The sequence below is a fragment of the Cyrtonyx montezumae genome, unplaced genomic scaffold, assembly GCF_038088225.1.
Source record: "Cyrtonyx montezumae isolate F1298 unplaced genomic scaffold, pur_monq_1.0 scaffold_3, whole genome shotgun sequence".
Classification (NCBI taxonomy): domain Eukaryota; kingdom Metazoa; phylum Chordata; class Aves; order Galliformes; family Odontophoridae; genus Cyrtonyx; species Cyrtonyx montezumae.
In genome coordinates this window covers 38,489,202-38,511,040 of record NW_027072034.1, presented here as the reverse complement: position 1 = coordinate 38,511,040, position 21,839 = coordinate 38,489,202, and the positions used below count along the sequence as shown (strand labels likewise).

Here is a 21,839-nt window from a genome sequence, read left to right as displayed (position 1 = left end):
ACTAGCAAAAAAAAAAAGAGCTGAAAAATACCATATAAGTTTTATATCATACATAAGACTACAATAATGAATTCTAAGAAACCTAAAATGCATTGCTTCACTTTCAGCAGCGATCAGTTTGTTAGAGTAGCAGCAGAAATATTTCTGAAGGTTCTTCTATCTGTTTTAGCTCATGTTCCTGTAAGGAAATTAACTGATAGTGAAGATAAAGGTATAAATCAGACCAGTTTGGAATGGAATGTTAAAGTGATGTGGCATTACAGAATGAATTTAGAGAATTTATATTACTATTATTACTATTATTATTACTATATTATTATTACTTTTAATTAAATTAATGAGTTATAGAATATGAGAGAACAGAATGAGAAGAGAATATATTACTTTATGGCCCAATAGATCAGTTGTGGACAATAAAGGCATGATTACCATTGCTAGATTTAACTTGTAAAGTCCTTTTCATAATTTCATTCCATTTTTAAAGATAGCAGCTTTCATGCATGCAAGAATTTTGTTTCAAAAGAACAGCAATATCTTTTTACATTTAACATTGAATAAAAAATATTTATAGCATGTCTGCATAGCATTTGTTAGACTATAGCTGACATTCAATATCAGTGAACACAGAGACACAGTGCTAGACTCTGCCTAGTTGCCCTGGGTTAAATCAGACTCCATATTTCCTGACTGAGCTGGCAGATATGTCCATAAAACAAGAAATACTGATAACCTAAATGAGGTACCCACCTCTGCTCATGGTTTTTGTTTCTTTTGGCTTTTCGGGCCAGCCTCAGTGGCACTGTGATGTGATTAAGTCATCCAGAAGACTGAATGAAGATCTGTCTAAATGCCATTCGTGGGTAACACTAACTTCAGCTGCAGCTGTGTACATCCACAGAGCATTCAAACTGCTGGATTTCTTTTTGAGGAGCAATGGGAGGGACACAAGGATATAAGCAGAAGAAAGTGGAAGATAAAACTGAAGCGGCTTGATGGAAATGTAGTCCATTTTAAATTCCCCAGAGCTCACCATGTGCCCTAACAACTTGTTCATGGCAGTTATCTGGCTAAAAACCTAGCAACCTTGTAAGTAAATGCCCAAACTAATTCCTGAACTGGCTCACCAGGGAGCAGCTGGAACGCTGAGTGCACACACCAGGGCGTGGGCACAAGTGATGATCTGAGAGAGGGAGGAGGACAAAACCCTGGCAGCCTGGATTTGGATCAGCTCAGCAAAAACCACACCTTTACAAGTCTGACGCCAGTGTAAATTGTGACAAGTGGAGAATCTGACACTAAATCAAAGAAGATAGAATGGATTCCCACACCTAGTGTCTTTCTCGCTTTGATGCCTGTGACTAGAGGGAAATCTTGGATCCTCACAAAAGCCTTCGTAGTCGTGGATATGAGGGGACCAAACAATTTAGTCTGTTCATGCATTAGTTCCATGTGCCTTAGAAAAGTCAATATTTGACTTTAGAAGTCCTTTAACTATTATGTGTCATATAGAGAGAGAGAGAAAAAAAAGTTCTGGCACAAAAAGTTCACATCTATCTAATTGAGGACTCCTTGATGAGATGGCTTAGTTCCCCAAGGCAGATACCAAAAGGTGTGTTTTATTGTTCTGTCTGACGACTAATATGTTATAAAGTCCACATAATGCTTGTCTTGCTATAAAGGTTTGATAAAGCTCACATTAGCTAATCATTTGTGGAATTTAATGGTTCTACAGTAGTCTTTGCAGGACCTCACTAACATTTGTAAAAACACAGTTATATACCATAAACTGTATAAATAAATGCAACTAGAACTACATTTAATTTCTAAGACTCGTGCAGCATTCTACAGAAGAGCGAACTGGCAGCTTCATCTCACAGGCACAGCAAAAAAAAGGAACGGTTGTGAAGCAGGGATGCCTAATATGCAGAAGATGTCCTGCAATTGTTGCTGGTAATTTAAGGAGGGGAGGTTGGAATGAGAACTCCTTTTGTACCATTAAGATCAAAACTGCTGGATACTCCATTTGCTGAGTGGCTGCTATAAAAAGCCTCCTATCCCGTGTATTCAAATGAGATGTACTAGTAGGAATATGTGTAACAACTCCTTTGGGGAAAAGAAAGAACAAAAAGACATCCTGGTACACTGCTGTTCTATTCTGCCTTCCATCTGAAGAAAATATCCCCGTGTGCTTTTGAGAGTTTATCCAGCATACTGGTACTACAGTATCTCTTACAACATAAAACAGTATTCTTCCAACATTTTTATTTCTAAAAAGGTGAGCACACCTTGATGAGATAAGCAGTTTTGCATATATGTGAGATATGCATTGAGAATGCTTAACATGAAAAGTTCCTCAGCAAATGTAGGCAAAGCAACATCTAGTTTCCAGATCTAAATCTAGTTTCAGCAGAAGATAGGCACTAACTTGCTTGGGTTGGGCAGAAGTCTAGACACCGTAGTAACAATATTCCGTGCTACAACTGGAGAAGCCGAAGCACACCTGAAGCCAGGCATTAGTTCATCAAGATGCTATAAAATCATAGTTTGGGATATTGGCAGCTGCAGTTTTTTGGTGGTTCTTTATTATTATTTTTTTTTTGTGCTTAAATTCTCCTTTGGATTGAGATACTACTATATTCATAACCATTTACACACTTCTAAAAAAATTAAACTTAATCATATTAAAATACAGGTATGAATCCATAGATATATTTGCATAATGTCTGACTGTTCATTACACAAATGGTCTTATTTCCATACACTGAAGGAACTACTTCAGATGGGCAGCACAATTTCCCCCTTTCTTTTGTCACAGGCAGGGATTTCTTGTACAAAATTCCTGCTTGTTTACTTCACAGAACTTGCCTGATCATGAGCCTCTTTAGCAAAACAAAACAAATGAAAAACACATAGCAGTACTAATTATCTTTACCAGCTATTCTCCTTCCTCAGATCAGTCCCACGCTTTTAGGCACTGTACATAACGTGACAAGAGAAGGAGATGCAGAACCATTTATTAATAATAGCAATCACTAAAGAACTTATTCACTTCCTCCCTGCAGGTTTGTGCAGATTCTCTAACAAACTCGTAGTCATTTTACTGTGATGGTAAAGATATGCTTTAACAAGATTTGTGAGGAAAATCATAAATTTATGGGGAGGAAAAAGCATGCTTTTAGGTAGGCAAACGCAAACCTGCCCAGACCACAGGGGAGAGTCTTTTGTCTGCAGTCATGGAGACATTTAAATGACTGACTCTCTTCACAGAGAACCACAGGACTGAGAGTCCAGTGCTCAAATCATATCCATTTGTTTGATATGCATATCACTACGTCTTCTCTAAATGACAGTGCAATGAGCTCTGTTATGAATTTTTAGATAGTCAGGCAGAAAGCCTGGAATCCTTTCCATTAGTTTCCTGTAAAGGTAAAAATAGAAATAAAAAAGAAATGGGAGGTAGGTTTGTAGCTTATCACCCACAGAAGCGCTGTCCAGACAGTGTGGCTCTATGTGTAGAAAGCTGAAGTCTAGCAAACATACATACAAGAAAGGAAAAATGAAGGAACACAACTGACAACCAGGACTTCAACTTAACTGTTGTGAACTCAAGTCTCCTCAAGCTCCTGAACTTACAAAGGAATATAAAAAACTGAACTCTTTGTGCAACGGAAATGGAAGAAAATAAACGACTATCACTCAAAATCACAAGTGTTGAGAAAAAAAATAGATTAAAACACTGTTCTCTACTTTTAAAACCTCTTTTAGTAAGGTATTCACCTTCTAGGGAAAAATTCATAACAGAGCTAATGCTCTGTGTGAGCATCTACCAGACAAAGGAATGCAAACCTAAGATATGAAACTCAGCTTTAGGCTAGAACCTCGCTGAAGGCATGTGAGAGAAAACTGAGATCCAAACTGGGCAGGAAACTTAGTTCAATATCGGCTACTGTTACCCACAAGTAACTCATGAAGTTATGAGTTTTGATTCTCAGTCTCCTCTAATTTGGAAAGAATGACGTTTTGTTTCCATGAAATATCACAGTAATTGACAGCTGAAAGATAAATTCTAAGTAGGTTATACAGAGGTGGTAAAGCACAGTAATGATATGTTGACGTTAAATATAAACATTGCAATTAGATTGCTACAACTATAGCTAGCAAATGCTTTGGATACCAGGCTAGCAAGGCAGTAAGCACAAGACTGTTTCATCATAAGGAAATGGGCACTGAATTCAACGGAGCTAACACTGTTTACAGACCTCACTGACTTGCAGCCTTTCTGAATGAGTCTCTAGAAGGAGATTTTAAAATAAGTTTAAAATTCCTGAATGCAAGAACTTTAATCACTAAAGCTCGTATCATAAACAGGAATATGACTTGAAATATACCTTCTATATGGTATTTTCTCTTTAACATTTGAACAGTGAATGATTTATCTGTTTTCAGGACAAAACTGGAAGATCATCTTCCACAGACTGAACTTCCAGAGAAGTCTTTCTTGGTCATAATTTGCTCATACATTTTTGTTCAAAGTTATATTTTATGTGGATTCAGATTTCTTCAGCGAATGAATGTTTATTTTTCAAGCAGTTATCTCAAATGAGATATTTCTGTTCTTGTTAAGAGAGGCTTGTTGGCTTGTGCAGCTCTTGACCAAATTAAATTTATAGTCCACCAGAACATCTATAATTTGTAGTTTAGGGAATCTTTCACAGAATCATAGAATATCCCAAGTTGGAAGGGATCCATAAGGGTCACCGAGTCCAACTCCTGAAATACATCTATCCTATCTCTGAAATGTTCATTGAAGGCATGAATCATGGTAATTTTTTGTATACAAAATTTACGATACATAATGCAAAATGAAATTAAATAAAATAGTAAATAGAATAGAATATGTTTAAAAAAAGCACAGCATGGAAATTTGAAATTTTATACCAAAAGTTATGTCATCCTCTTTGATGATTCGTTTCACTGGCTGGCAGGAAGCAGGGATGACCTAGCATTTTTCCAGATTAGTCATAACCTCTGCGTCAACAAGCCAAAAGATAAAAATAGATGATACATTCTGTGAGCATCACAACTATGAACAAGACCACAGGGATCTGTTAAAATTCAAGAGATAGATACTTAAGTTTGTAATTTGTATATAATAAGATTAGAATCATAGAATAGGTTGGAGGGCCCTTAAAGACCATCTAGTTGCAACCACACTGCCATGGGCAGATTTGCCAGACACTTCATGCGCCAGCACCTCAACACCCTGTGAGTAAAAAGCTTCTTCCTGACATCTAACCTAAATTTCCCCCCTTTTAGTTCAAAGCCATTCCCCCTTGTCCTATCACTATCATACCACGTTAAAATCCATCCCCTCTTGATTGTAAGCTCCTTCAAGTACTGAAAGGCCACAATAAGGTCTCCCTACAGCCTTCTCCAATAATAGCAATTTCTATTTTGGTGCTCATTTTTGTACACACATGTACTTCTTTCTCATTATCACTGCATGTGTACCACACCAAAGTTAGCAGACCATGCATTTGCATGAAATTCAAAAGAAGTGCGAAATGCCACTTCCGTAACCTTACACTCATCGCTACAGACACTCCACTCACTGGAGCGAGGGGTAGGCGCTGTGAGCAGTGCACAACTGGGCCAGAACAAGGCATGGAAAAAATTAGGAATTCCTCCCCCGTTTTGACATGACCTCTTCCCAATGACTTGGCTCACAGAGCAATTTTCCCCGGCTTTCAGTATAATCATCAGCAGCTCCTCCGACAGAGCGACTCAGTGCTGCGTGAGAGGCATTTCCACCACCTCATCGTGGTGAACTCTGGGGCTACCTGCAGCCGTACCTCTACCCATTTGAAAACAGAGGCGACAATCATGCATAAGCGTTCTAACACGCTTGGGTGGGGAGTGCTTGAGGTTCTCCAACGCGCTCGGCACTGGCATAAGCAAGAAGGCAGGTGGGCCAGGAAGCCGCCCTGCCACCCGCAGCGGGCAGCACCAATCCTCTCCAACTTTCCGAGAGGACGAGGGGGCTCGGCGCGGGGAAGACCCAAGGCAGAGCGCCGGGGTTCCCCGCCACCCAGCCGGTAGGCGCCTCCCCCGCGCCGCGCCCGCGGCGAGGGCCGAGCTCCGCGCTCCCGCCCCCGCCCCGCCACCCTCTGCGGGCCCGTGCCGCAGCAGCGGCGGCGGGCAGACCCCGCCCCTCCGCCCGGCGTGTCGCGCGGTTCGGCACGGCGCGGCACGGCACGGCACAGCGCGGCGTAGCCAGGCTCGGCCCGCCCGGGCTCTCTCTCGCCATTGTCTGCCTGAGCGGCGGCTCGTGATGCTGAAGGGCTCCGCGTCCCCTCCGAGGCAGTGGCAGCGGGCTCCGGGGCGCAGCCACCCCGCCGTCTGCTGAAGACTGAAACTTTGCGTCCCCGCCGTTCCCTCTCGTCCGCCTCCGCCCCGCCGCCCTCCATGCGCTGAGCGGCCCCATGGACGCCTTCAGCGCCGCCAAGGCCAAAATGGGGGCGAAGAGCGGCGGCGAGGCGGCGGCGGCGGCGGGGTTGGCCGCTCCTCAGCCCGCCGCCACGGCCCCCAGCCCCGCCGGCCCCGGTTCGCCCTCGGCGCCCGAGCCCGCCGCATACAGGCTGGAGGACCTGGAGACCTTGGCCACCGTGGGTGAGTACGGGAGCGGGGAGGAACAAAGAGCTGCCCAGGTGCTGCTGGCGGGCGCGGCCCCCGCTCCGTCCGTTTCCCGTTGTGGCCACGCTCGCTCCGAGGCGGCGGGGCGGGAGTTCGGGCCGTCCACGGGCGGCAGGTGTGGCTGGGGACAGCCCCGTCCTCTCGCACACACGCGCACGTTCGCGGTGCGCGTTGTGCCGCCCGGCATTGTGCCGGCGCCTTGGGCGCGAGGTGCGATTCTGCTCCGCAGCCGGCCGCTGCAGGGCTGCTTCGGCTGGCTTGGCTGCATCTGGCTGCGTCGCGATAGGTATTCGTCGTTTATTGCGGTCCTGGGACCGGTGAGAGATCGTACAAGTTAGGTGAATGCGTTTAAGTGTGTTTCGAAGCCCCAGCGTTGGTGAAAGGCAGTGTTGCGTCGTCCCGCGTTTACCACGCTCAGAAAGCGGGGATGAGCAGCACTGTGGTGGGAATGCACACACTTAATAACCTGAGGCTTCCACCAGCAGTGGTGATGCGCTGTGTTCGTATCAGTGCAACATCTGCCCGCTGTGCACATGCAGCTGGGTATGATTTCGTGCGTGGTTTGAACACCTGAAGGTTCAACTGTGCAAGGGTTATATGTTTTTCGTTAGAGATCTCTGGAGGGATTTTGGATAGGTTTATTCTAGCAACTACTGCAGATGTGTCTCTTGCTTTGGCTCTCTTCACTCAATACGGTGGATTTAAACCCTTTCTAAGTGCAATTAATGGTTTAAAAAGGTCTTTAAAAATGGAGTTGAAAAGGCCTTGCAGTGTGGAGATTGGTGAAGACAACATTACCTTCTCTTGAAGTATGTTGTTTTATGAGATAATATTTCCACGTTGAAATGTCAACAGGCATTTTATTGAGACATTAATTGAGATTCCTAAGAGTCTGCCAGAAAAGTTTGTGATCCTTTCCCTCTGCCAAGAGTGGTTCATCTCGTTTCTTACATCATGGCCGGTTGCTGTGGATACAGTTGTCATCACCAGGGACTGTGACTTTATGTGGAGCGCAGTCTGTGGGAAAACACTAATTTTTAAAGAATGCAATAGTCACGGAAATGTTGCCAAAGCCAATGAAGAAATGTACATAGGTTGCTCCAAAAGTAATGCCTCCTGTTTGTTTCCGTGGATGCTTCGACAGGTAGTTAGAGCACAAAAACACTGTTTAGTAGAGCAAATTCTCAGGTACAGAACAATATTTTTTAACACACCTTTAACTATGCATTTTTTGCCAGCGATGAGCAAGAGCCTGCATGCTGAGCTCATAAAAATCTGCACCAGCAGAGGTAACCCACTTTCATCCCTGCTGAAGCGCACCACCCATTGCCTCACTGTGTTCACATCCATCTTTGGTCTCCATAAATATTCAGCAGGCGTTGAGGAATGTCAGTGGGTGCCATTTTTTCCACATGGAGAAATTAAGTTCTACACCTTTGCTTCATATGCAATTCCACATCAGACACCATTTGGACAGACTGCCCTTTTGTTGTTATCTGTTGCACGGCATCAAGATGTAATGGCTCTTGGTAGGAAGCTTCAGCCTCTGCTCCCCTAGCGCCAACATCTGCGTCTGATGTTGTGGGCCAGCATAATAAAATAAAAGGCATTACTTTCAGAGCAGCCCACATATTAGTAACCTGATGTTGGTTTTAAACAGCATGGCTTGTTTGGGTGTTCTTTAAAGTGCTCCGTAGAGTTTAAGAAAGGGTAAAGTTTATTATTCCAATAAAGAAAAGCTGCTTCGTGTAAAGACACAAGGGAAAAGAATGTAAGCAGGCAGTTAGTTCTGGTGGCACTGGTAATACTGGAAGAACACCCTTCCTGCTTTCTCTTCTCTTCTCTTTTTCTTTTTTTTTTCCCTTCTTCATATTTTTGTAATTGTGAATAGATGAGTATTTGTGTCTCTTCTGGAATTTGGCATTTTTTGATGGGGAAGAAGACAGAACATAAGACATGATGTCTTATGTCGTAGATGTATACGTGAGGTCTTACCTCAAACAAGAAGCTGAGCCAGTCTATTTTAATGTTGGCTTTGAAATAGATTTAAGAGATGTTTGTGTTCTTCATTACAAGGCTGAGAGGAAGAAAGGGAGTCTTGCTTCTGACCAGGAAGCAATTTGCAGCCTCAAAGTGATACTGAAAGTGAACACATCTGTACTAGCCTCCAAGTGGCAGTTGGTAAACTTCAGGATGTAGTGCCATTCTGAAATGACTGTGGTGCAGCTGAGGTGTGGGCCAGCAGCTCTGTATGTGCCTACTGACGTGCTGCTCTGCATCCTGCAGTTCAGTGTGCTCCAAGCTATCAAAGGTCTATTGTAGAGTGAGAAACATGTTTTTGCTTGGTTTAGAGCTTTTTTTAATTAGTTAAATATACTTTATGTTTATATCACGTGTACCGAAAGAGTGTATCTACTCCTTTTGTTGGTGGTTAACTTACTATTACCCTATCCTCATTTTATTTCATCTCTTTGCAGAAGTACATGAGATGAACGTATTGTCATCAGTTTCACTGCAGAAGCTCAGAGTCTTGTGTGCAGCTTGACAGCTGTGGGAAGAACTGCCACTGTCTTTCAACCAGCGTGCTTGAAAGTGGTCTATTTGGAGATAGCTGTGGCATGGAGGGGGACACCCAGAAATTACAGGATGGGAAGTTCTGGTATCTTCTTCCCTACTAGGATCATTGTTGCCTGTAGACGTACTCAGGGTTGGAGAAAGGGGAGCCTTGAAATCTGTGGGGAAGTGATAGTCTGGAGGTAAGCTTCATGCTCCTACTGCTGTGTGTGAGGATGTAAGGGAAATAAATTACACTACTGTCTAAGCGTGATCATCCTTGGGATTGGGCACCTCCTCTTGGAAGATGGAATAAAGTTCTTAATAAAAACAGAACAAGCAAAAGTGATACTTGCTTTAAAGCCAGCAGCTGCTACCTTCAATGTCTTCTGTAGGCTGAGAGGATTATGGTTTCTGCTATTGTGACCACTCCAATGCAAGCTTGCTTGGAAGTGCTGCTTTCTGACTTCTGTTGGAAGTTAGGCCTGGTTTAGCAAAGAACTCCTTAAGAGGGAAGAAAGAGCAAAAAGAGTAAGCATAGTTTTGCACGGTGATTGTTGGGGGGCATTTATCTACCCTTAAACATCCCAGGGATTTGATATTTGCAGGCTTTCTGGTAAAACACACTGAGATCAGAGACTAGAGTACGCTTTTTTGGGCACTACCCTGAAATTTGGTCTTTAAGTTAAAGTTACAAGTTTGGGGCAGGCACCAGAAGTGGAGTGCTGACTGGTTTCTGACACTTAAGAACAGGAAGAAGGTTTCTTTAAGGTTACTTCCTGAGAGGTTGAAGTTGTGGCTTTGAGCTTTCAGGTATATGGTGGTTGGTTTGCTTTTGTTTTACTACTCATTTTATCTAAGAGGATAAAGCGCTCTACCTTTGGAGACTTTTGTTTTTGAATTAGTTTTCTTTAAACTCAGTTTGAGTTTAAGCCATGTGTGTTTGCTTCATGTGTTCAGAAACTGCTGCTCAGACTAGTATGAAATATTTGTGAATCAGTTGAGCTTAAATGATAAATACTCATTTGTGCCAAGGCTGTGGTGGTACTATGCTGCACAGAAGCATAAAAGCAGATGTCATGGCTACATTCACTGAAACTTAACTGCTAAAAGTTTGTGGTCCAGTCATGCCTAGGATTATCAGTTTAAAAATATTTGTAGGTCTGGTCTATGAGACTGTGAACAGTAAGTGAATCATCCTTGGTTTTGCTGGACTTTCTAACAAGGGCAGCGTTCCTGTTCCAGTTGCTGGTGTCTGCAGCTGGATGCCTTACACGTACTCTGGAGATCCTACATTTTTAGTTACGTCATAGTGAAGAAATAACATAGGTAAACTGGAGTTTACAAGTGAAAGAGATGTAGAAGCTATTTCTTTACTTTTGGTTAAGTGAAAACGAGAAGAAATCCTATGTTCCCAAATAAAACGTAGGTAGTGAAGTAGCAAGCAGCTTTGGATGGAGAAGAGTGACAAACTTATTCTTGCCCTCTCTCCTACGTGATAAATTTCCTGCCCAATAAATTTCCTGCCTGTTTTTTGAAGTGCAGTGAATTCCATAGCATATATTTTAATTGTAAATCAGGTTTTGTAAATCTATTAAATTGATTGAAATATTTTAATAATAACATCTTTGTTTGAAAAGATTATTTTAAATAATTGTTCCCATGATGTGCTTTAAACGAAGCAAATGTGGAATAAAGAATTGGGCAAACCAGTACTGCAGTTTTTCTGAGCATGGGAAAATTTTAAAAAGTACATGGGAAAAGTGAGAAGCAACATATTTTTAAATACTTAATTTCAGTGTGTTCACAGGCAAAATATGTTAGCCAAATCTATTTTAAATGACTTTATACTAGAGGGACAGTAGGTACAGGACTGCAGTCTAGTGCTGTAAGAGGGAACCTGCTTGTGTATGAGACATTACAGGACTATTTTCCTTGTATGTAGTCTAAATAAAAACTTCTGCACAAACATAAAGTTTTTGTTGTGTCTCTTCTGTTTCTGACTAAACCTTGCTGAGCCTTAGTTCTGGTTTTGCTGCCGAGAGCAGCAATTCTGGGAGACGTGAGCATTTTTTTCCTGTTTTGTCACCTTTACTTGATATTGCAATGATAAAAAACAATCACCAATTTTACTTGGCAATGCCCTTAAATACCACAAGTTTTGAAAGAAAACATGATCTGAATGTTGTGACTGTAATGGTGACCTGAATTCACCACTACATTTGTACATCTTTGAGACTTTAGTCATCGAGTTAAATTACTTGGATTTTATTTTCACTCTTCTGTGGCACGTCTTGCTTCATTTTTCCTTTCCACAACATCATACTTGTCCAAAAATAAATATTTAGCACCCTTTTAGCTGATCTAGACTGAGAATGACCAGGTGTGACTCAGCTTTCTTCTGCTGCTTTTCTGAGGACTGTGATACTGTGGAATCAGCAGCAACAGGTCCTTTTGCATAAGGTTCTTGTTCTTATTTTAGGCTGGAAAAAATGGTTTAAAACCAGTACTGTCTTCTGTCTTTCCAAAAGGAAGGTCAGAAAAGGAAAAGTATATGAAAGAAGTCTGAGCATGTGAAATCCGAAAGCTCACGTTTCTGCTTTTCTATCTTTCGTTTTTAAAATCAGCGGGGTGGTAAATGGCTTACTTCATGTTTGGCTGTCACCTGTTTAATCTAGGGCTACATTTTGGTATGTAGTTAACTGCAGGAAGAAATTAGGAATTCTCTTATCTGATGTTGAGAACTTGATACAGTTTAGAATAGGCTTTGACACTCTGATATGCTTCTTGAAGGTAAATAATCTATTAAGTCCTACTAAGTAGCTCAGAGAGACACAGAAGTGTCTGTTGCTATGCAAATCATCTGCAATCAAACTAGTTCTAGTATTTCAGAAGTAAGAAGCATGCAAAACGCCTCTCCCACAAAATCAGGAGCAACTAACACCACACCTCCACAAAAAGTCTCTGGTTAGACAAAAACAGTATTCCCAAGTAAGGGTACTGCTGAAAAATTCTATCATCAAAAGTGTTGTGTATCAACCCAAGTGGGAGAAGATAGAAAATGTGAACAGAAATAGAGATTATTTTTATTTATTGATTTACTTACTTTTGAAATATGAGCTTGGTTGGCATCCTTAGTGCTTGATTGAGCTTTTCTGTGTTTAGATTCCAGAGTTTGCCTGTCTGGGCTTTTTGTAGTGGACAGCAATAGTAACCAAATACGTAAATATCAAACTTAAGAAAAGGGTGTTAGAGTTTATGTGCTGCTTTTGTTTGTTATGAGGGGTGTAGATACAGACAAATTCACTGAATGAGTTTTCCTGAAGTGGGAGATGGGAACTTCTTGTTTACCTTGCAAGGACTTGTCTGGGCATAGACTGTACTTAACAAAATTAGTTTGGTTTAAATAGTACAACTCCCTTTCTGTTGATATTCTCTGTTGTAAAACATCTTTAGCATTAGCTTGAGGAATATTTTACATTGCCTTGGTAGAGCTTAAATATATCCATCCATTCGACAAAGTTTTTAAGCTGTTTCAGCAACTTCAGCAAGTTGGTAAGTAACATTTTGCTGAGAGCCACATTTTTGTGTGCGTCTGGGATGTTCTGGTGACAGGGAATGGCACCTTTATTTTAGAGCTTTTCCCTAGAAAGACTATAAATGTCAACTGCTAAGGAAATTTACTTGGAATACAGGTCAATTATGAAAGTTGTTAACAGTGTACTGAAAGGTGAGTGAAATGTTACAAGACAAAAGTATTTTCAAAACACTTGGGCCATCCCATTATTCTATTTCTTTGGGTTTTGTAGTCTGTGTGAATTTTGGTGAAAGAAACGTTCAAATCTTATCACGTTGTATTATGTTAATTGTTTTACTTTGGGTAGATAACGTACTTGAAGGGTTTTGAATTAATTTCATTTGTGATGGTAAGACTGTAAGTTGGCAAATTCAACTCTTCCTAAACGATTTCAGGGGATGATGCTTGAGAAGATGTTAAGAAGATGTTACCTCTGAGGCAGTGTATGCTCCCAGTCTCCTAAAGTCTGAAAGGATCAGGGTGTAAAATAGAAACAGGGTTTCTCTGATCAGTTTTGCCTGACACCCACTGGTAATCTCAGGAGATAAAATTTCTGAGCCTAATACTGTTTTATCATTTTGGAAAGCTTATTTAAACAGGAATGAAATATCTTGCTCTTCTCTGAAGAGCTCTCTGAAAATGCTAAAGTGGCAGTCTCATGAGGATTAACTTAAGCTCCCTTCTTGTTTTTATGCAGTTTAAGGGCACCAGTCTTCGTGAACTCTGAATAATTTGTGTTTACAATTCAGTTTAAGCAGGTTAACTCTATCCATGTAAATGCCTAAGATCTTTCACTGAAAGGCAAAAGAATGACCGAAGTGAGAGGAATAGTGCTGAAGCCATGAATCCTAACATATTCATTTTATTCTGAATATGCTCTTCTGAACATACCTATAACGTACAATATACTATCCCGTCCAAACTTGGGGAAGCTGATAGTCTGACTATTAATAGATAACAATAAATTTTGTGTAAATGTGATTTTTTTTTTCTGAGGAGTCAGCTGGCTTGCTTCTATGTGCTTCACCTGAGGCAAACTGCTACAAATACAGTCAAAATAATCAAAGAATCCTTAGAGTCAGAAGGGACCTTTAAAGGTCACCTAGTCCAGCTCCCCTGTAATTAACATCCACAGCTAAGTCAGGTTGCTCTGAGCCTGGTCCAGCCTGGCCTTGGAAGTCTGCAGGGAAGTCTCCCCATTTGCAGGACTTTGCAGCTCTCCCTGCTGAGCTTTGTCAGGTTCACGTCAGCCTATTTCTCCAGTTTGATTGAGGCCCTGCAGAAGGCCACATTATACTGAACTGTAATGAAGGAAGCATTGTTTCTAGATGATTCAACTATGAAATGAAACTTATTTGTCTATTATCAGTGGTGATCACATGTTACATTTGGCCCTGGGATTAACTGTTGGTGTGATGTTTGGAAGTGTTTTTAAGTTCCTCTTTGTGACCCTGTGATGCGTTGGAAAGCACAGCAGTGGCATTAGGGCAGTAAGGTCGTAGGCTGCAGCAAGTGAGGATTTACTCAAATGTAGCAGCTGTGGGTGCAGAAACAAAGGCAGTAAACAGTTTCCCTTCAGAAGGCCTCAGGTGTGCAGAAATCTCTATCAAGATAGCCTTCCCTCCCCTGCCAACCTATAAATGAGGCCTAGGAGGGGGTGGATCCTGGCTCCACCCCTTCCAGTCACTCAGGTGCATTGCATGCACCTGAGCTCCTCTGGGTTGGCCCTGCCTTTCTACCAGTGCTCAATCACTGATTCAGGCTGTGACTTAGTGTTTCCACTACAGGCATCCCAACTTCCAAGTTGTTTACCTCTTAATATTTTGTAATTCTTTATTTATACAAAGCATTAACACAATATCTGCAGCATACAGCTGTGCTTAATATATCTTTAACATTCTTAAGGGGTCTGACCTTATTTTTCATAAAAGATCATGTTAACTTCTGTTTGACTCTACTGAGCAGCTTGCAAGAATTCTTCAGGAGGTACAACGTATGTATTCGTTGGACTACTTTGGAAGGGCAACCTTAGGGAGAAAAGCTGTATCACTTAAATAGCTGCAGCTTGTGATTTAAACTTGCATTTGTTTTTCATGTGTACACGACATTGTCTTATTTCTTCATTTGAAAAGCACTATAGCTGTCAAAGCAATATATTTCTAGTTGGAAAATAGAAGAGGAAAACACATGGTGCTGCGAAGTTGATTAGTTAGTTTCTTTTAATATTATTTTTGTTTTTTACATTATACTTTCAAGGGAGGTGATACTTTGTTACAAAATCATCAGCATTGCCCATTTAGGGTCCCCACGATTGCATTCATTGAGTTTTGGAGTAGTTGCTTATTACAACATGCCTTCTATACAGAGTTCTTGACATCTGCTTAAATGTTTTTCTGACTGTACTAGAGACTGAGCAATCTGAAATATTTATGATAATGGCACAGCCATTACTAGGAAAGTTTCAGGAAGCTCCCTGGATTAAAGCGAAATATCTAGTTTGTATTGCTTTTCATGCCTTTCAGGTAGTATTCCAGTCAGTAAATTGAATGCTGCAGGATTGTTTAGGGAGATAGACTTCAAAAACAAGCTAAACTGGGTGTAAGATTTTTACCTTGCTGATCTACTAATTAGAATGAACTGTAATAGTTAATGGATGGCGAGTTTAAAAAGTTAAGAGGTTGGATGCTGTCTGTATTTATGTAAAACTTGTCAGTACTGTAATAGCAGACTCCAGCTGCCTCCCCTAGAATTGATTACAGTGTTCCAGCCTCAGCCCCTTCCTTCCACCTTTGTATTGGCTCCTTGTGTACAGTAGATGATAGCCTGTACAGTTCTAATTCTGCAGTGCCTGCCAGAAATAACTTAAGAGTATGCATTTTAAAATTTTAGTTTGTTTTCAGGAAGATTAATGGGTAACTTCTTTTATGTCCCTGGGGAACTTAACAAACAGTGAGGACAGCTGCTGGTCAGCTGGGATTCTAAATTGGGATTCTTGTCATGTCTTTCATGAAAACGTGTTGGGCTGCGTTTCAGCATCCCGAATTTGTGTTCTGATGCCACTGAACTCTGCTTGATTTCTGTGAATTTCAAGGGCTTCTGAAAATTTCTGCTGTGTATTGTTGTCATACTCAGAAGTGGTGGATATAAAAGTTATGCTGAATCAGCAGTGTTGCTCTTCCTTCTTTTTTAGTGACCGGCATAATTCAAGCCACTTACAATAAATTAGCATTAGCAACCATAACTGTAGAAATTTCTCATTCCTGAATATCTTTAGAAATAATGGAATATAATTGCTTTGAAAATATTCTGTAAGTTTTCTGGAATTGCAGCTAATTTCTAACAGTTGTTTGAAAAGCTCCCTGCACCTCTTATAGCAGGTTCACTACAAGTAGCAGTGATTCTTGAATCTCTTTCTTGAAAATTTTCCTTGCTTACTGTTAGGTTTTGTTACTTTCTTACTCAGAAACACAGCTGGGAAAAGGCTTTGAGAGGCAGCGTATCCCACAAGACAGAGCCATAGGAGGCAAAGCAAAGTAATTGGAATTGTAAAGAAGCTGAAAAAAGGAACAACTCCAAGGTTAATGCAAAATATTTAAAATGAAATGGAAATATATTTCTTCCGGGGGGAGGGGGGAAGTATTTAAGCTTTTGAATGCTGTATATATTCTGTCTTTCATCAGTGGAGGAGTAGAAACAAATTGGGGCATATCCATTCTTGACACATTAAAGCCTATGTAGGCTTTCGCTTTTATGTTTTAAGTGCTCCAAATAAACTCGGCAACCCTGGCCATGACAGGGGGTTGGAGCTCCATCATCTTTAAGGTTCCTTCCAACATAAGCCATTCTGTAATACTAAACCATGTCTTTATTCTAAATGTCTAAGTGGAGAGAGTTCCTAGAATTGTTCCAACTCTTCTTGTCTGTAATACTTAAGTTAAAAGATTATTTTGATGGAGATGGTGATGATTGCCTTCAGTGCTGCTTACTTAATTGGTAGGTAGGCCTACAAGTTTCAGTGCTCTTGTAGCCATCAGTTGTGGTTTAGGCAGTGTGCAGCACTGTTGCTTGATTTGAGGTAATCCTGGGAAAATAGCACTCTGAAAACATATGTGATGGGACAATTTGAGTGGATCTTGTGCATTTTATAGGTTAGGAGTATTGCAGTATCTGAAAGCTATTTTGAAATGTCTCAATGTTAAATTGAGAAACAGTCTTTCAGAATCCTGTTTAGCAAGATTTTGTTTTTTTTGAAATATTTTTTTTAACATGAAATATATATGAATTACACTGCAGGTGATGTGACTTATTAGTGAATGCTTTATTTGTTGAGAGGAGACTGATTTATGTGATAGTATTAAGTAGAGAAACGATATTGTGAAGTGGGAAATTTGGAAGATCATTGACTGTGTTTCTAATTAGCCAGTCCTTCAACAACCTCATTTTTTTTCTTGATGTCTTCAGGTAGACGCATCCAATTTGAAAGCAGGAACTGGTGGCACAGTCCTTGATCTAGTAGCTTGGAGTATGCCTGTTTCACCTTCTTTTTTAAGATTTCCTAGCATGCATTCCTTGGTGATAAAACCTGCATATAAATAATTTTCTCTTTGAGTCTTGATCTTAAATGTTTACTTGCAAATGAAGTGCTTTGAAATTATATATGTGGAGACAATGATTCATTCCTCTATATAATTCTAAATAACTATTTTAAAATGTGTTAACTTTTTTGCCTGTTTGCTATTTATATTTTAATAGGGGCCACTTAGTGAAAAGAGAACTATTGAAGTGGATGGATAGAGAAAGCTGGAAGACAGAAAGTGGTGAATACTTAGATAAAGCTATACCTTTGCTTGACCATGTTGTAGTGGTGTTGGTTGTTTTTTGTTTTGTTTGTTTGTTTTTAATTTAAAGAGACAATGAAGTCAGAAAGTAGAATAACGGCATAAAGAGGCTTAAGGTATTTAGAGAAACTTTTATTTTGGAAGGCTTCTGTTGCCTCGATATTTGTTTCTTTTCAGAACAAAACAAATAGAACAAAAAAGTGAAAGTAGGATAGGAGCACAGCTGGATATTCTAAATGATTATATGAGAAGAAACAAACTTTACAAGTGCTTGGTTTGGAATATCTGAACTTGTATTTGTTAATGAATAATAAGTATGTGTCATTGGCAGCTATACAGTAATGCTTCATCTGGAAATAAGCCAGCTGTGAATTCATTGCTATCCTGGAGTTGGGCACTCCTGCATAAAAGTGTTGCCAGTTTATCTCCTGTAATAAAATACATTGAAAAACTTATCTCTAATCTTCACATGTCTTGGCATTTAAAGTATTTGTAGGAGGGATAAATGTTTTTGCTTACAGTTGAATGTAACAGAGCTCCTGATAACTCCCAAGCTAGTTGAAGTTTCTAGCTTAATTGGTTTTCAATTTTGATAGATACTATGAGAAACCTTATTTGAGAACAAGCATAGCAGTTACCTGGCTTCCCTCGGTTCCAAAATACAGTGCTTGAAATAAATTAAACAGTGATTTCAGTAATAAAGGAGGGAAAAAGCATAGAGGTGCTGGAACATTTGAAAGGCATGCCAGAAGAGCAGAGGTTTTCATTTGGAGATCATTCTACAGCATAGTTGCTAAGTTGTAGAAGCAAGTCAGGTCTTTCTCTCTGCAAACTTCTGAATAATTTATCGTGCTGTACAGATCTAATTTTAAATAATAAGGAACTTGTTAAACTTGAATAAAAATAGTAGCATAGAGAAAATAGTTCTTTAGGGATTCTTCAAACATAGATGCTACTTGGGATTCCTTCAGATACACAAACTACTGGCAACATTTAATTTTTATATCAAGAGTGAAGATAACAGCAATTTGCACAGCTTTCTTCTGATGCTTCATGAGTCCTTCATTTTGGACAGTGCAGTGTTAGATTTCTCTTCCATCACTGGTGAAGGAGGACCTCTTACTATGAAATAATAATTTCTTCAGTCTCTGCCCTCTCTTCTGAGGCTGTTAGTTGTTCCATGGAATTGTGAAATGGTGGTGACAGTCCTGAAAGAGAGCGTTTCATACCTGAGGATTTGCTCTATCGGATAGCGCTGTCATGCTCTTTATATCAGTTGTTGTTTCCATGGGAAGAAGTAGGAAGCATTGCCCCCAGAGTGACCTATGCAGAACTAGTGCTCCAATGCTATTTCCTTAAGTGTAATTCCTGAATTATTAATTATATTTAAATGCTTATTCTTCAAAGTGAATGACTGAAAATACAGTTTGGTTGAGAAGTGTGCTACTGTCAACTATGATTGCAAGTGAGCATGTTAGTAAACACTGATGCCAAAGTTCTTGAGAAGTCTACAAGGGTATGTTAAGTACTCTTGCCTTGAGAACTACAGATCATGAATTTGATTAGCTGCAGTTTAGCTTGTCCCATCAAAACAGTGTTGAATTTACTGTTTCTTCTCTACTGCAGACTGTGATCCTCTTTTTAAATCTGTCAGGCACGGCTCAAATAACTTAGTATGAGCTTTTCTGGGACAAGAGAATGAGAGCAAGAATTGAGAAGCAGCCATGGCAGTAAACAACAAAATGAATTAACCTGTGCTTGGATAAATGAGTGGTTATTGCTAAAGAAAAAGATGTATGAAGATATTCATAGGAGAGCAGTGCCTGAAAATCTAGAGGAAAATATTCTTAATTAGAAACAAAAACTTTATTTCAAATGTGGGACTAGGAATTAGTGTAACTGCTTCAAGTGACTGGGAATGAGAACAAGAAAAAAGGGCTCTGTGTGGCTGGCTACCTGATAACTGTAACTGATAGAACTAGAAACTGTGTTTCTGCTATTAAGATTTATCTAGTAAGTCTTCGCAATTACTACTACTGGATAGTAGGTACCCTTTATAATCAGGCAGAATATTATGAGTCAAGTTTTGTAATATAACTCTTTGTGGCCCAGGGCAGAGGCTGACTCACACATCTTAAATGTTGGTAATTGGTTTCCATGCAGCACTTTAAATGTTAGATTTTGTCTAGAGTGGAGATTTTTGAGCAAGGTAATGCTAACCTTGAACTGCTTATATTTAGGTCTCAGCGCTGGGCCTTCTGTCTTTTCTGCTTTTCTGATGCTTTTGATGTTACAGATAACGGAGAAGGGATTTTTATTTTGTTTTCCATTTGAGGCGCAGTTTAGATTAGGTAGTCAATTTAGGATAGAGAGTTGTCCATGTGTACTGAATCAATGTATTTGTCCAAACAATTCTCAAAAATAGCAGTTTTTAACACCTGAATTTATTATTTCCTTTTCCTTGTATTTGTATCAGTTATTTGCCACTATATTGCCTTGTACTTAGTCACCAGCAGGTTAGTGGCTGAATCCAATCCATCATCAAGCTGAGATTCTGCAGCTTGAGGTTGGTCATTGCACTTTGCTGAAAGATATAAGGATGAAATTTCATCAGCCTAAACTCACTGCACGTGAAAGGAATTAAATGGTCTCCTCAGTGCATTGAAAAACTGGATTTGTTTGGCAGACTCAGAAGTGCTTCAGGTTTTATGTCAATTTTAAGGAAAGATTTGTGCCAAGGTACATGCTTATGTAGTATTCCACTTGAGTGGGATTTTCTATTTTCCTTCTTTCAGGTTTCTAAGTCTTTGTTTATGGTGTTGTTCAAAGTCTAAACTATGAATTTCAAGGTGACTTATTCTCTTTTTTTTTTAGTGGAACCAGTTCTTGAACAGACAGATAATATTTGTCTACTCATTAACAACATTGAAATCATAGACAAATTTGAACAAAAATGTAATTAGAAATTACACTTGAGATCTATATTATGAAGGATTATATGCAATTTAAAGAAGCAAATGCCGTGCTATTAGTAGGACTTAGTCATGTTCTGTTACAGCTGCAATAGAGGTAAATGTGAATATTCTCATACTGCACGTTCTGTTATAGATGCGATAGGATGGTCGTTATGTACATAGGCATTACTCCAGAAGTAATGCCTCCTATTTATTTCCAATGGAAACTGCAGCAGATAGAAGGAATACAATACTATTGATTGTTTGAGCAAATTCTCAGTTACAAAATACTCTTTTTCAAAATAGAATAAAATGTTGTCTCCAAAATGATGTCACCATCATTACGTTTGCCAGTGATGAGCAAGAGTATGTAGTAGCTTGTTGATTTGTGGGGAGTTAACGTGATAGATATTCAGATACCTATCATTAAAGTTGCATTGGAGAGACTAGATCTCAGTTTAAATTAAAACCAAAAAAAAAAAAAAAAAAAACAGGGAAAGAAAGGCAGGCATAAGACTGATGCCGGCAGTTAGCTCCAAACTGTGGAAAACATGCACATTGGCTGTTTTTCCTGTTTAGAAACTGTATGGTAAAAAGAGCAAAAATGTCTATTCTGTGCTTCAAGTCCACGTGGTAGGCTGAACTGATGTCCCAAAACAATAAGATTTATGTTTTTGCATTTTGTAGGAAAGAAATTGGTAAATAACTTAGGTGTGTCTTTAGTAGTGTTCTGTAGTAATACTAAGAATATTTACACTTCCCTTTTATCAATAATAATAGTTTCCAGGGCCTTTAAGGAGTTTTTCTTTTGAAATTTTTAATTGCTATTTGAGAATGGATTTTTTGAGTCTGGGATTTTGAAAAGTAATATTTGCGTTAGTGCATTTGTTCCAGTTCTGTATCAGATAAATCTAGAATATCCAAATAAAGTTCTATTTCCTCTTTCTTGCATAATAGGTCTTTATATGGAGAATATTATGTTCATTTTAGTGCCAAACAGCAGTGATTTCATCTCCTTCGTTTGGACAATGTTACCTTATTTTCTGTATGGTATGGTATGAGCGAATGTGGAAAGGTAATGACCATGTGAAGTAAACTCTAGACGCCTAATGCATCTGTCTGTAGTCTCCCAGGAGTATCAGTTGATATTGTCCTAGGAATATAAACAAAGCCTTCCCTTTGAGGAATACTTTGTTCCACTTGTGAATCGTCAGTTATCTTATT

The 21,839-nt window shown here is 39.8% G+C and overlaps 1 protein-coding gene across 1 annotated transcript in view; it reads left to right on the top strand.

The window, feature by feature from the left end:
* The first annotated feature begins 6,287 nt into the window (after window positions 1–6,287).
* Window positions 6,288–21,839, top strand: part of PRKX (protein kinase cAMP-dependent X-linked catalytic subunit) — a 50,102-nt gene continuing 34,550 nt past the window's right edge. Inside the window, exon 1 of the mRNA XM_065741282.1 lies at window positions 6,288–6,669. Within this exon, the coding sequence (XP_065597354.1) occupies window positions 6,483–6,669 (187 nt within the window). The 5' untranslated portion in view covers window positions 6,288–6,482. The remainder of the gene's footprint in view (window positions 6,670–21,839) is intronic.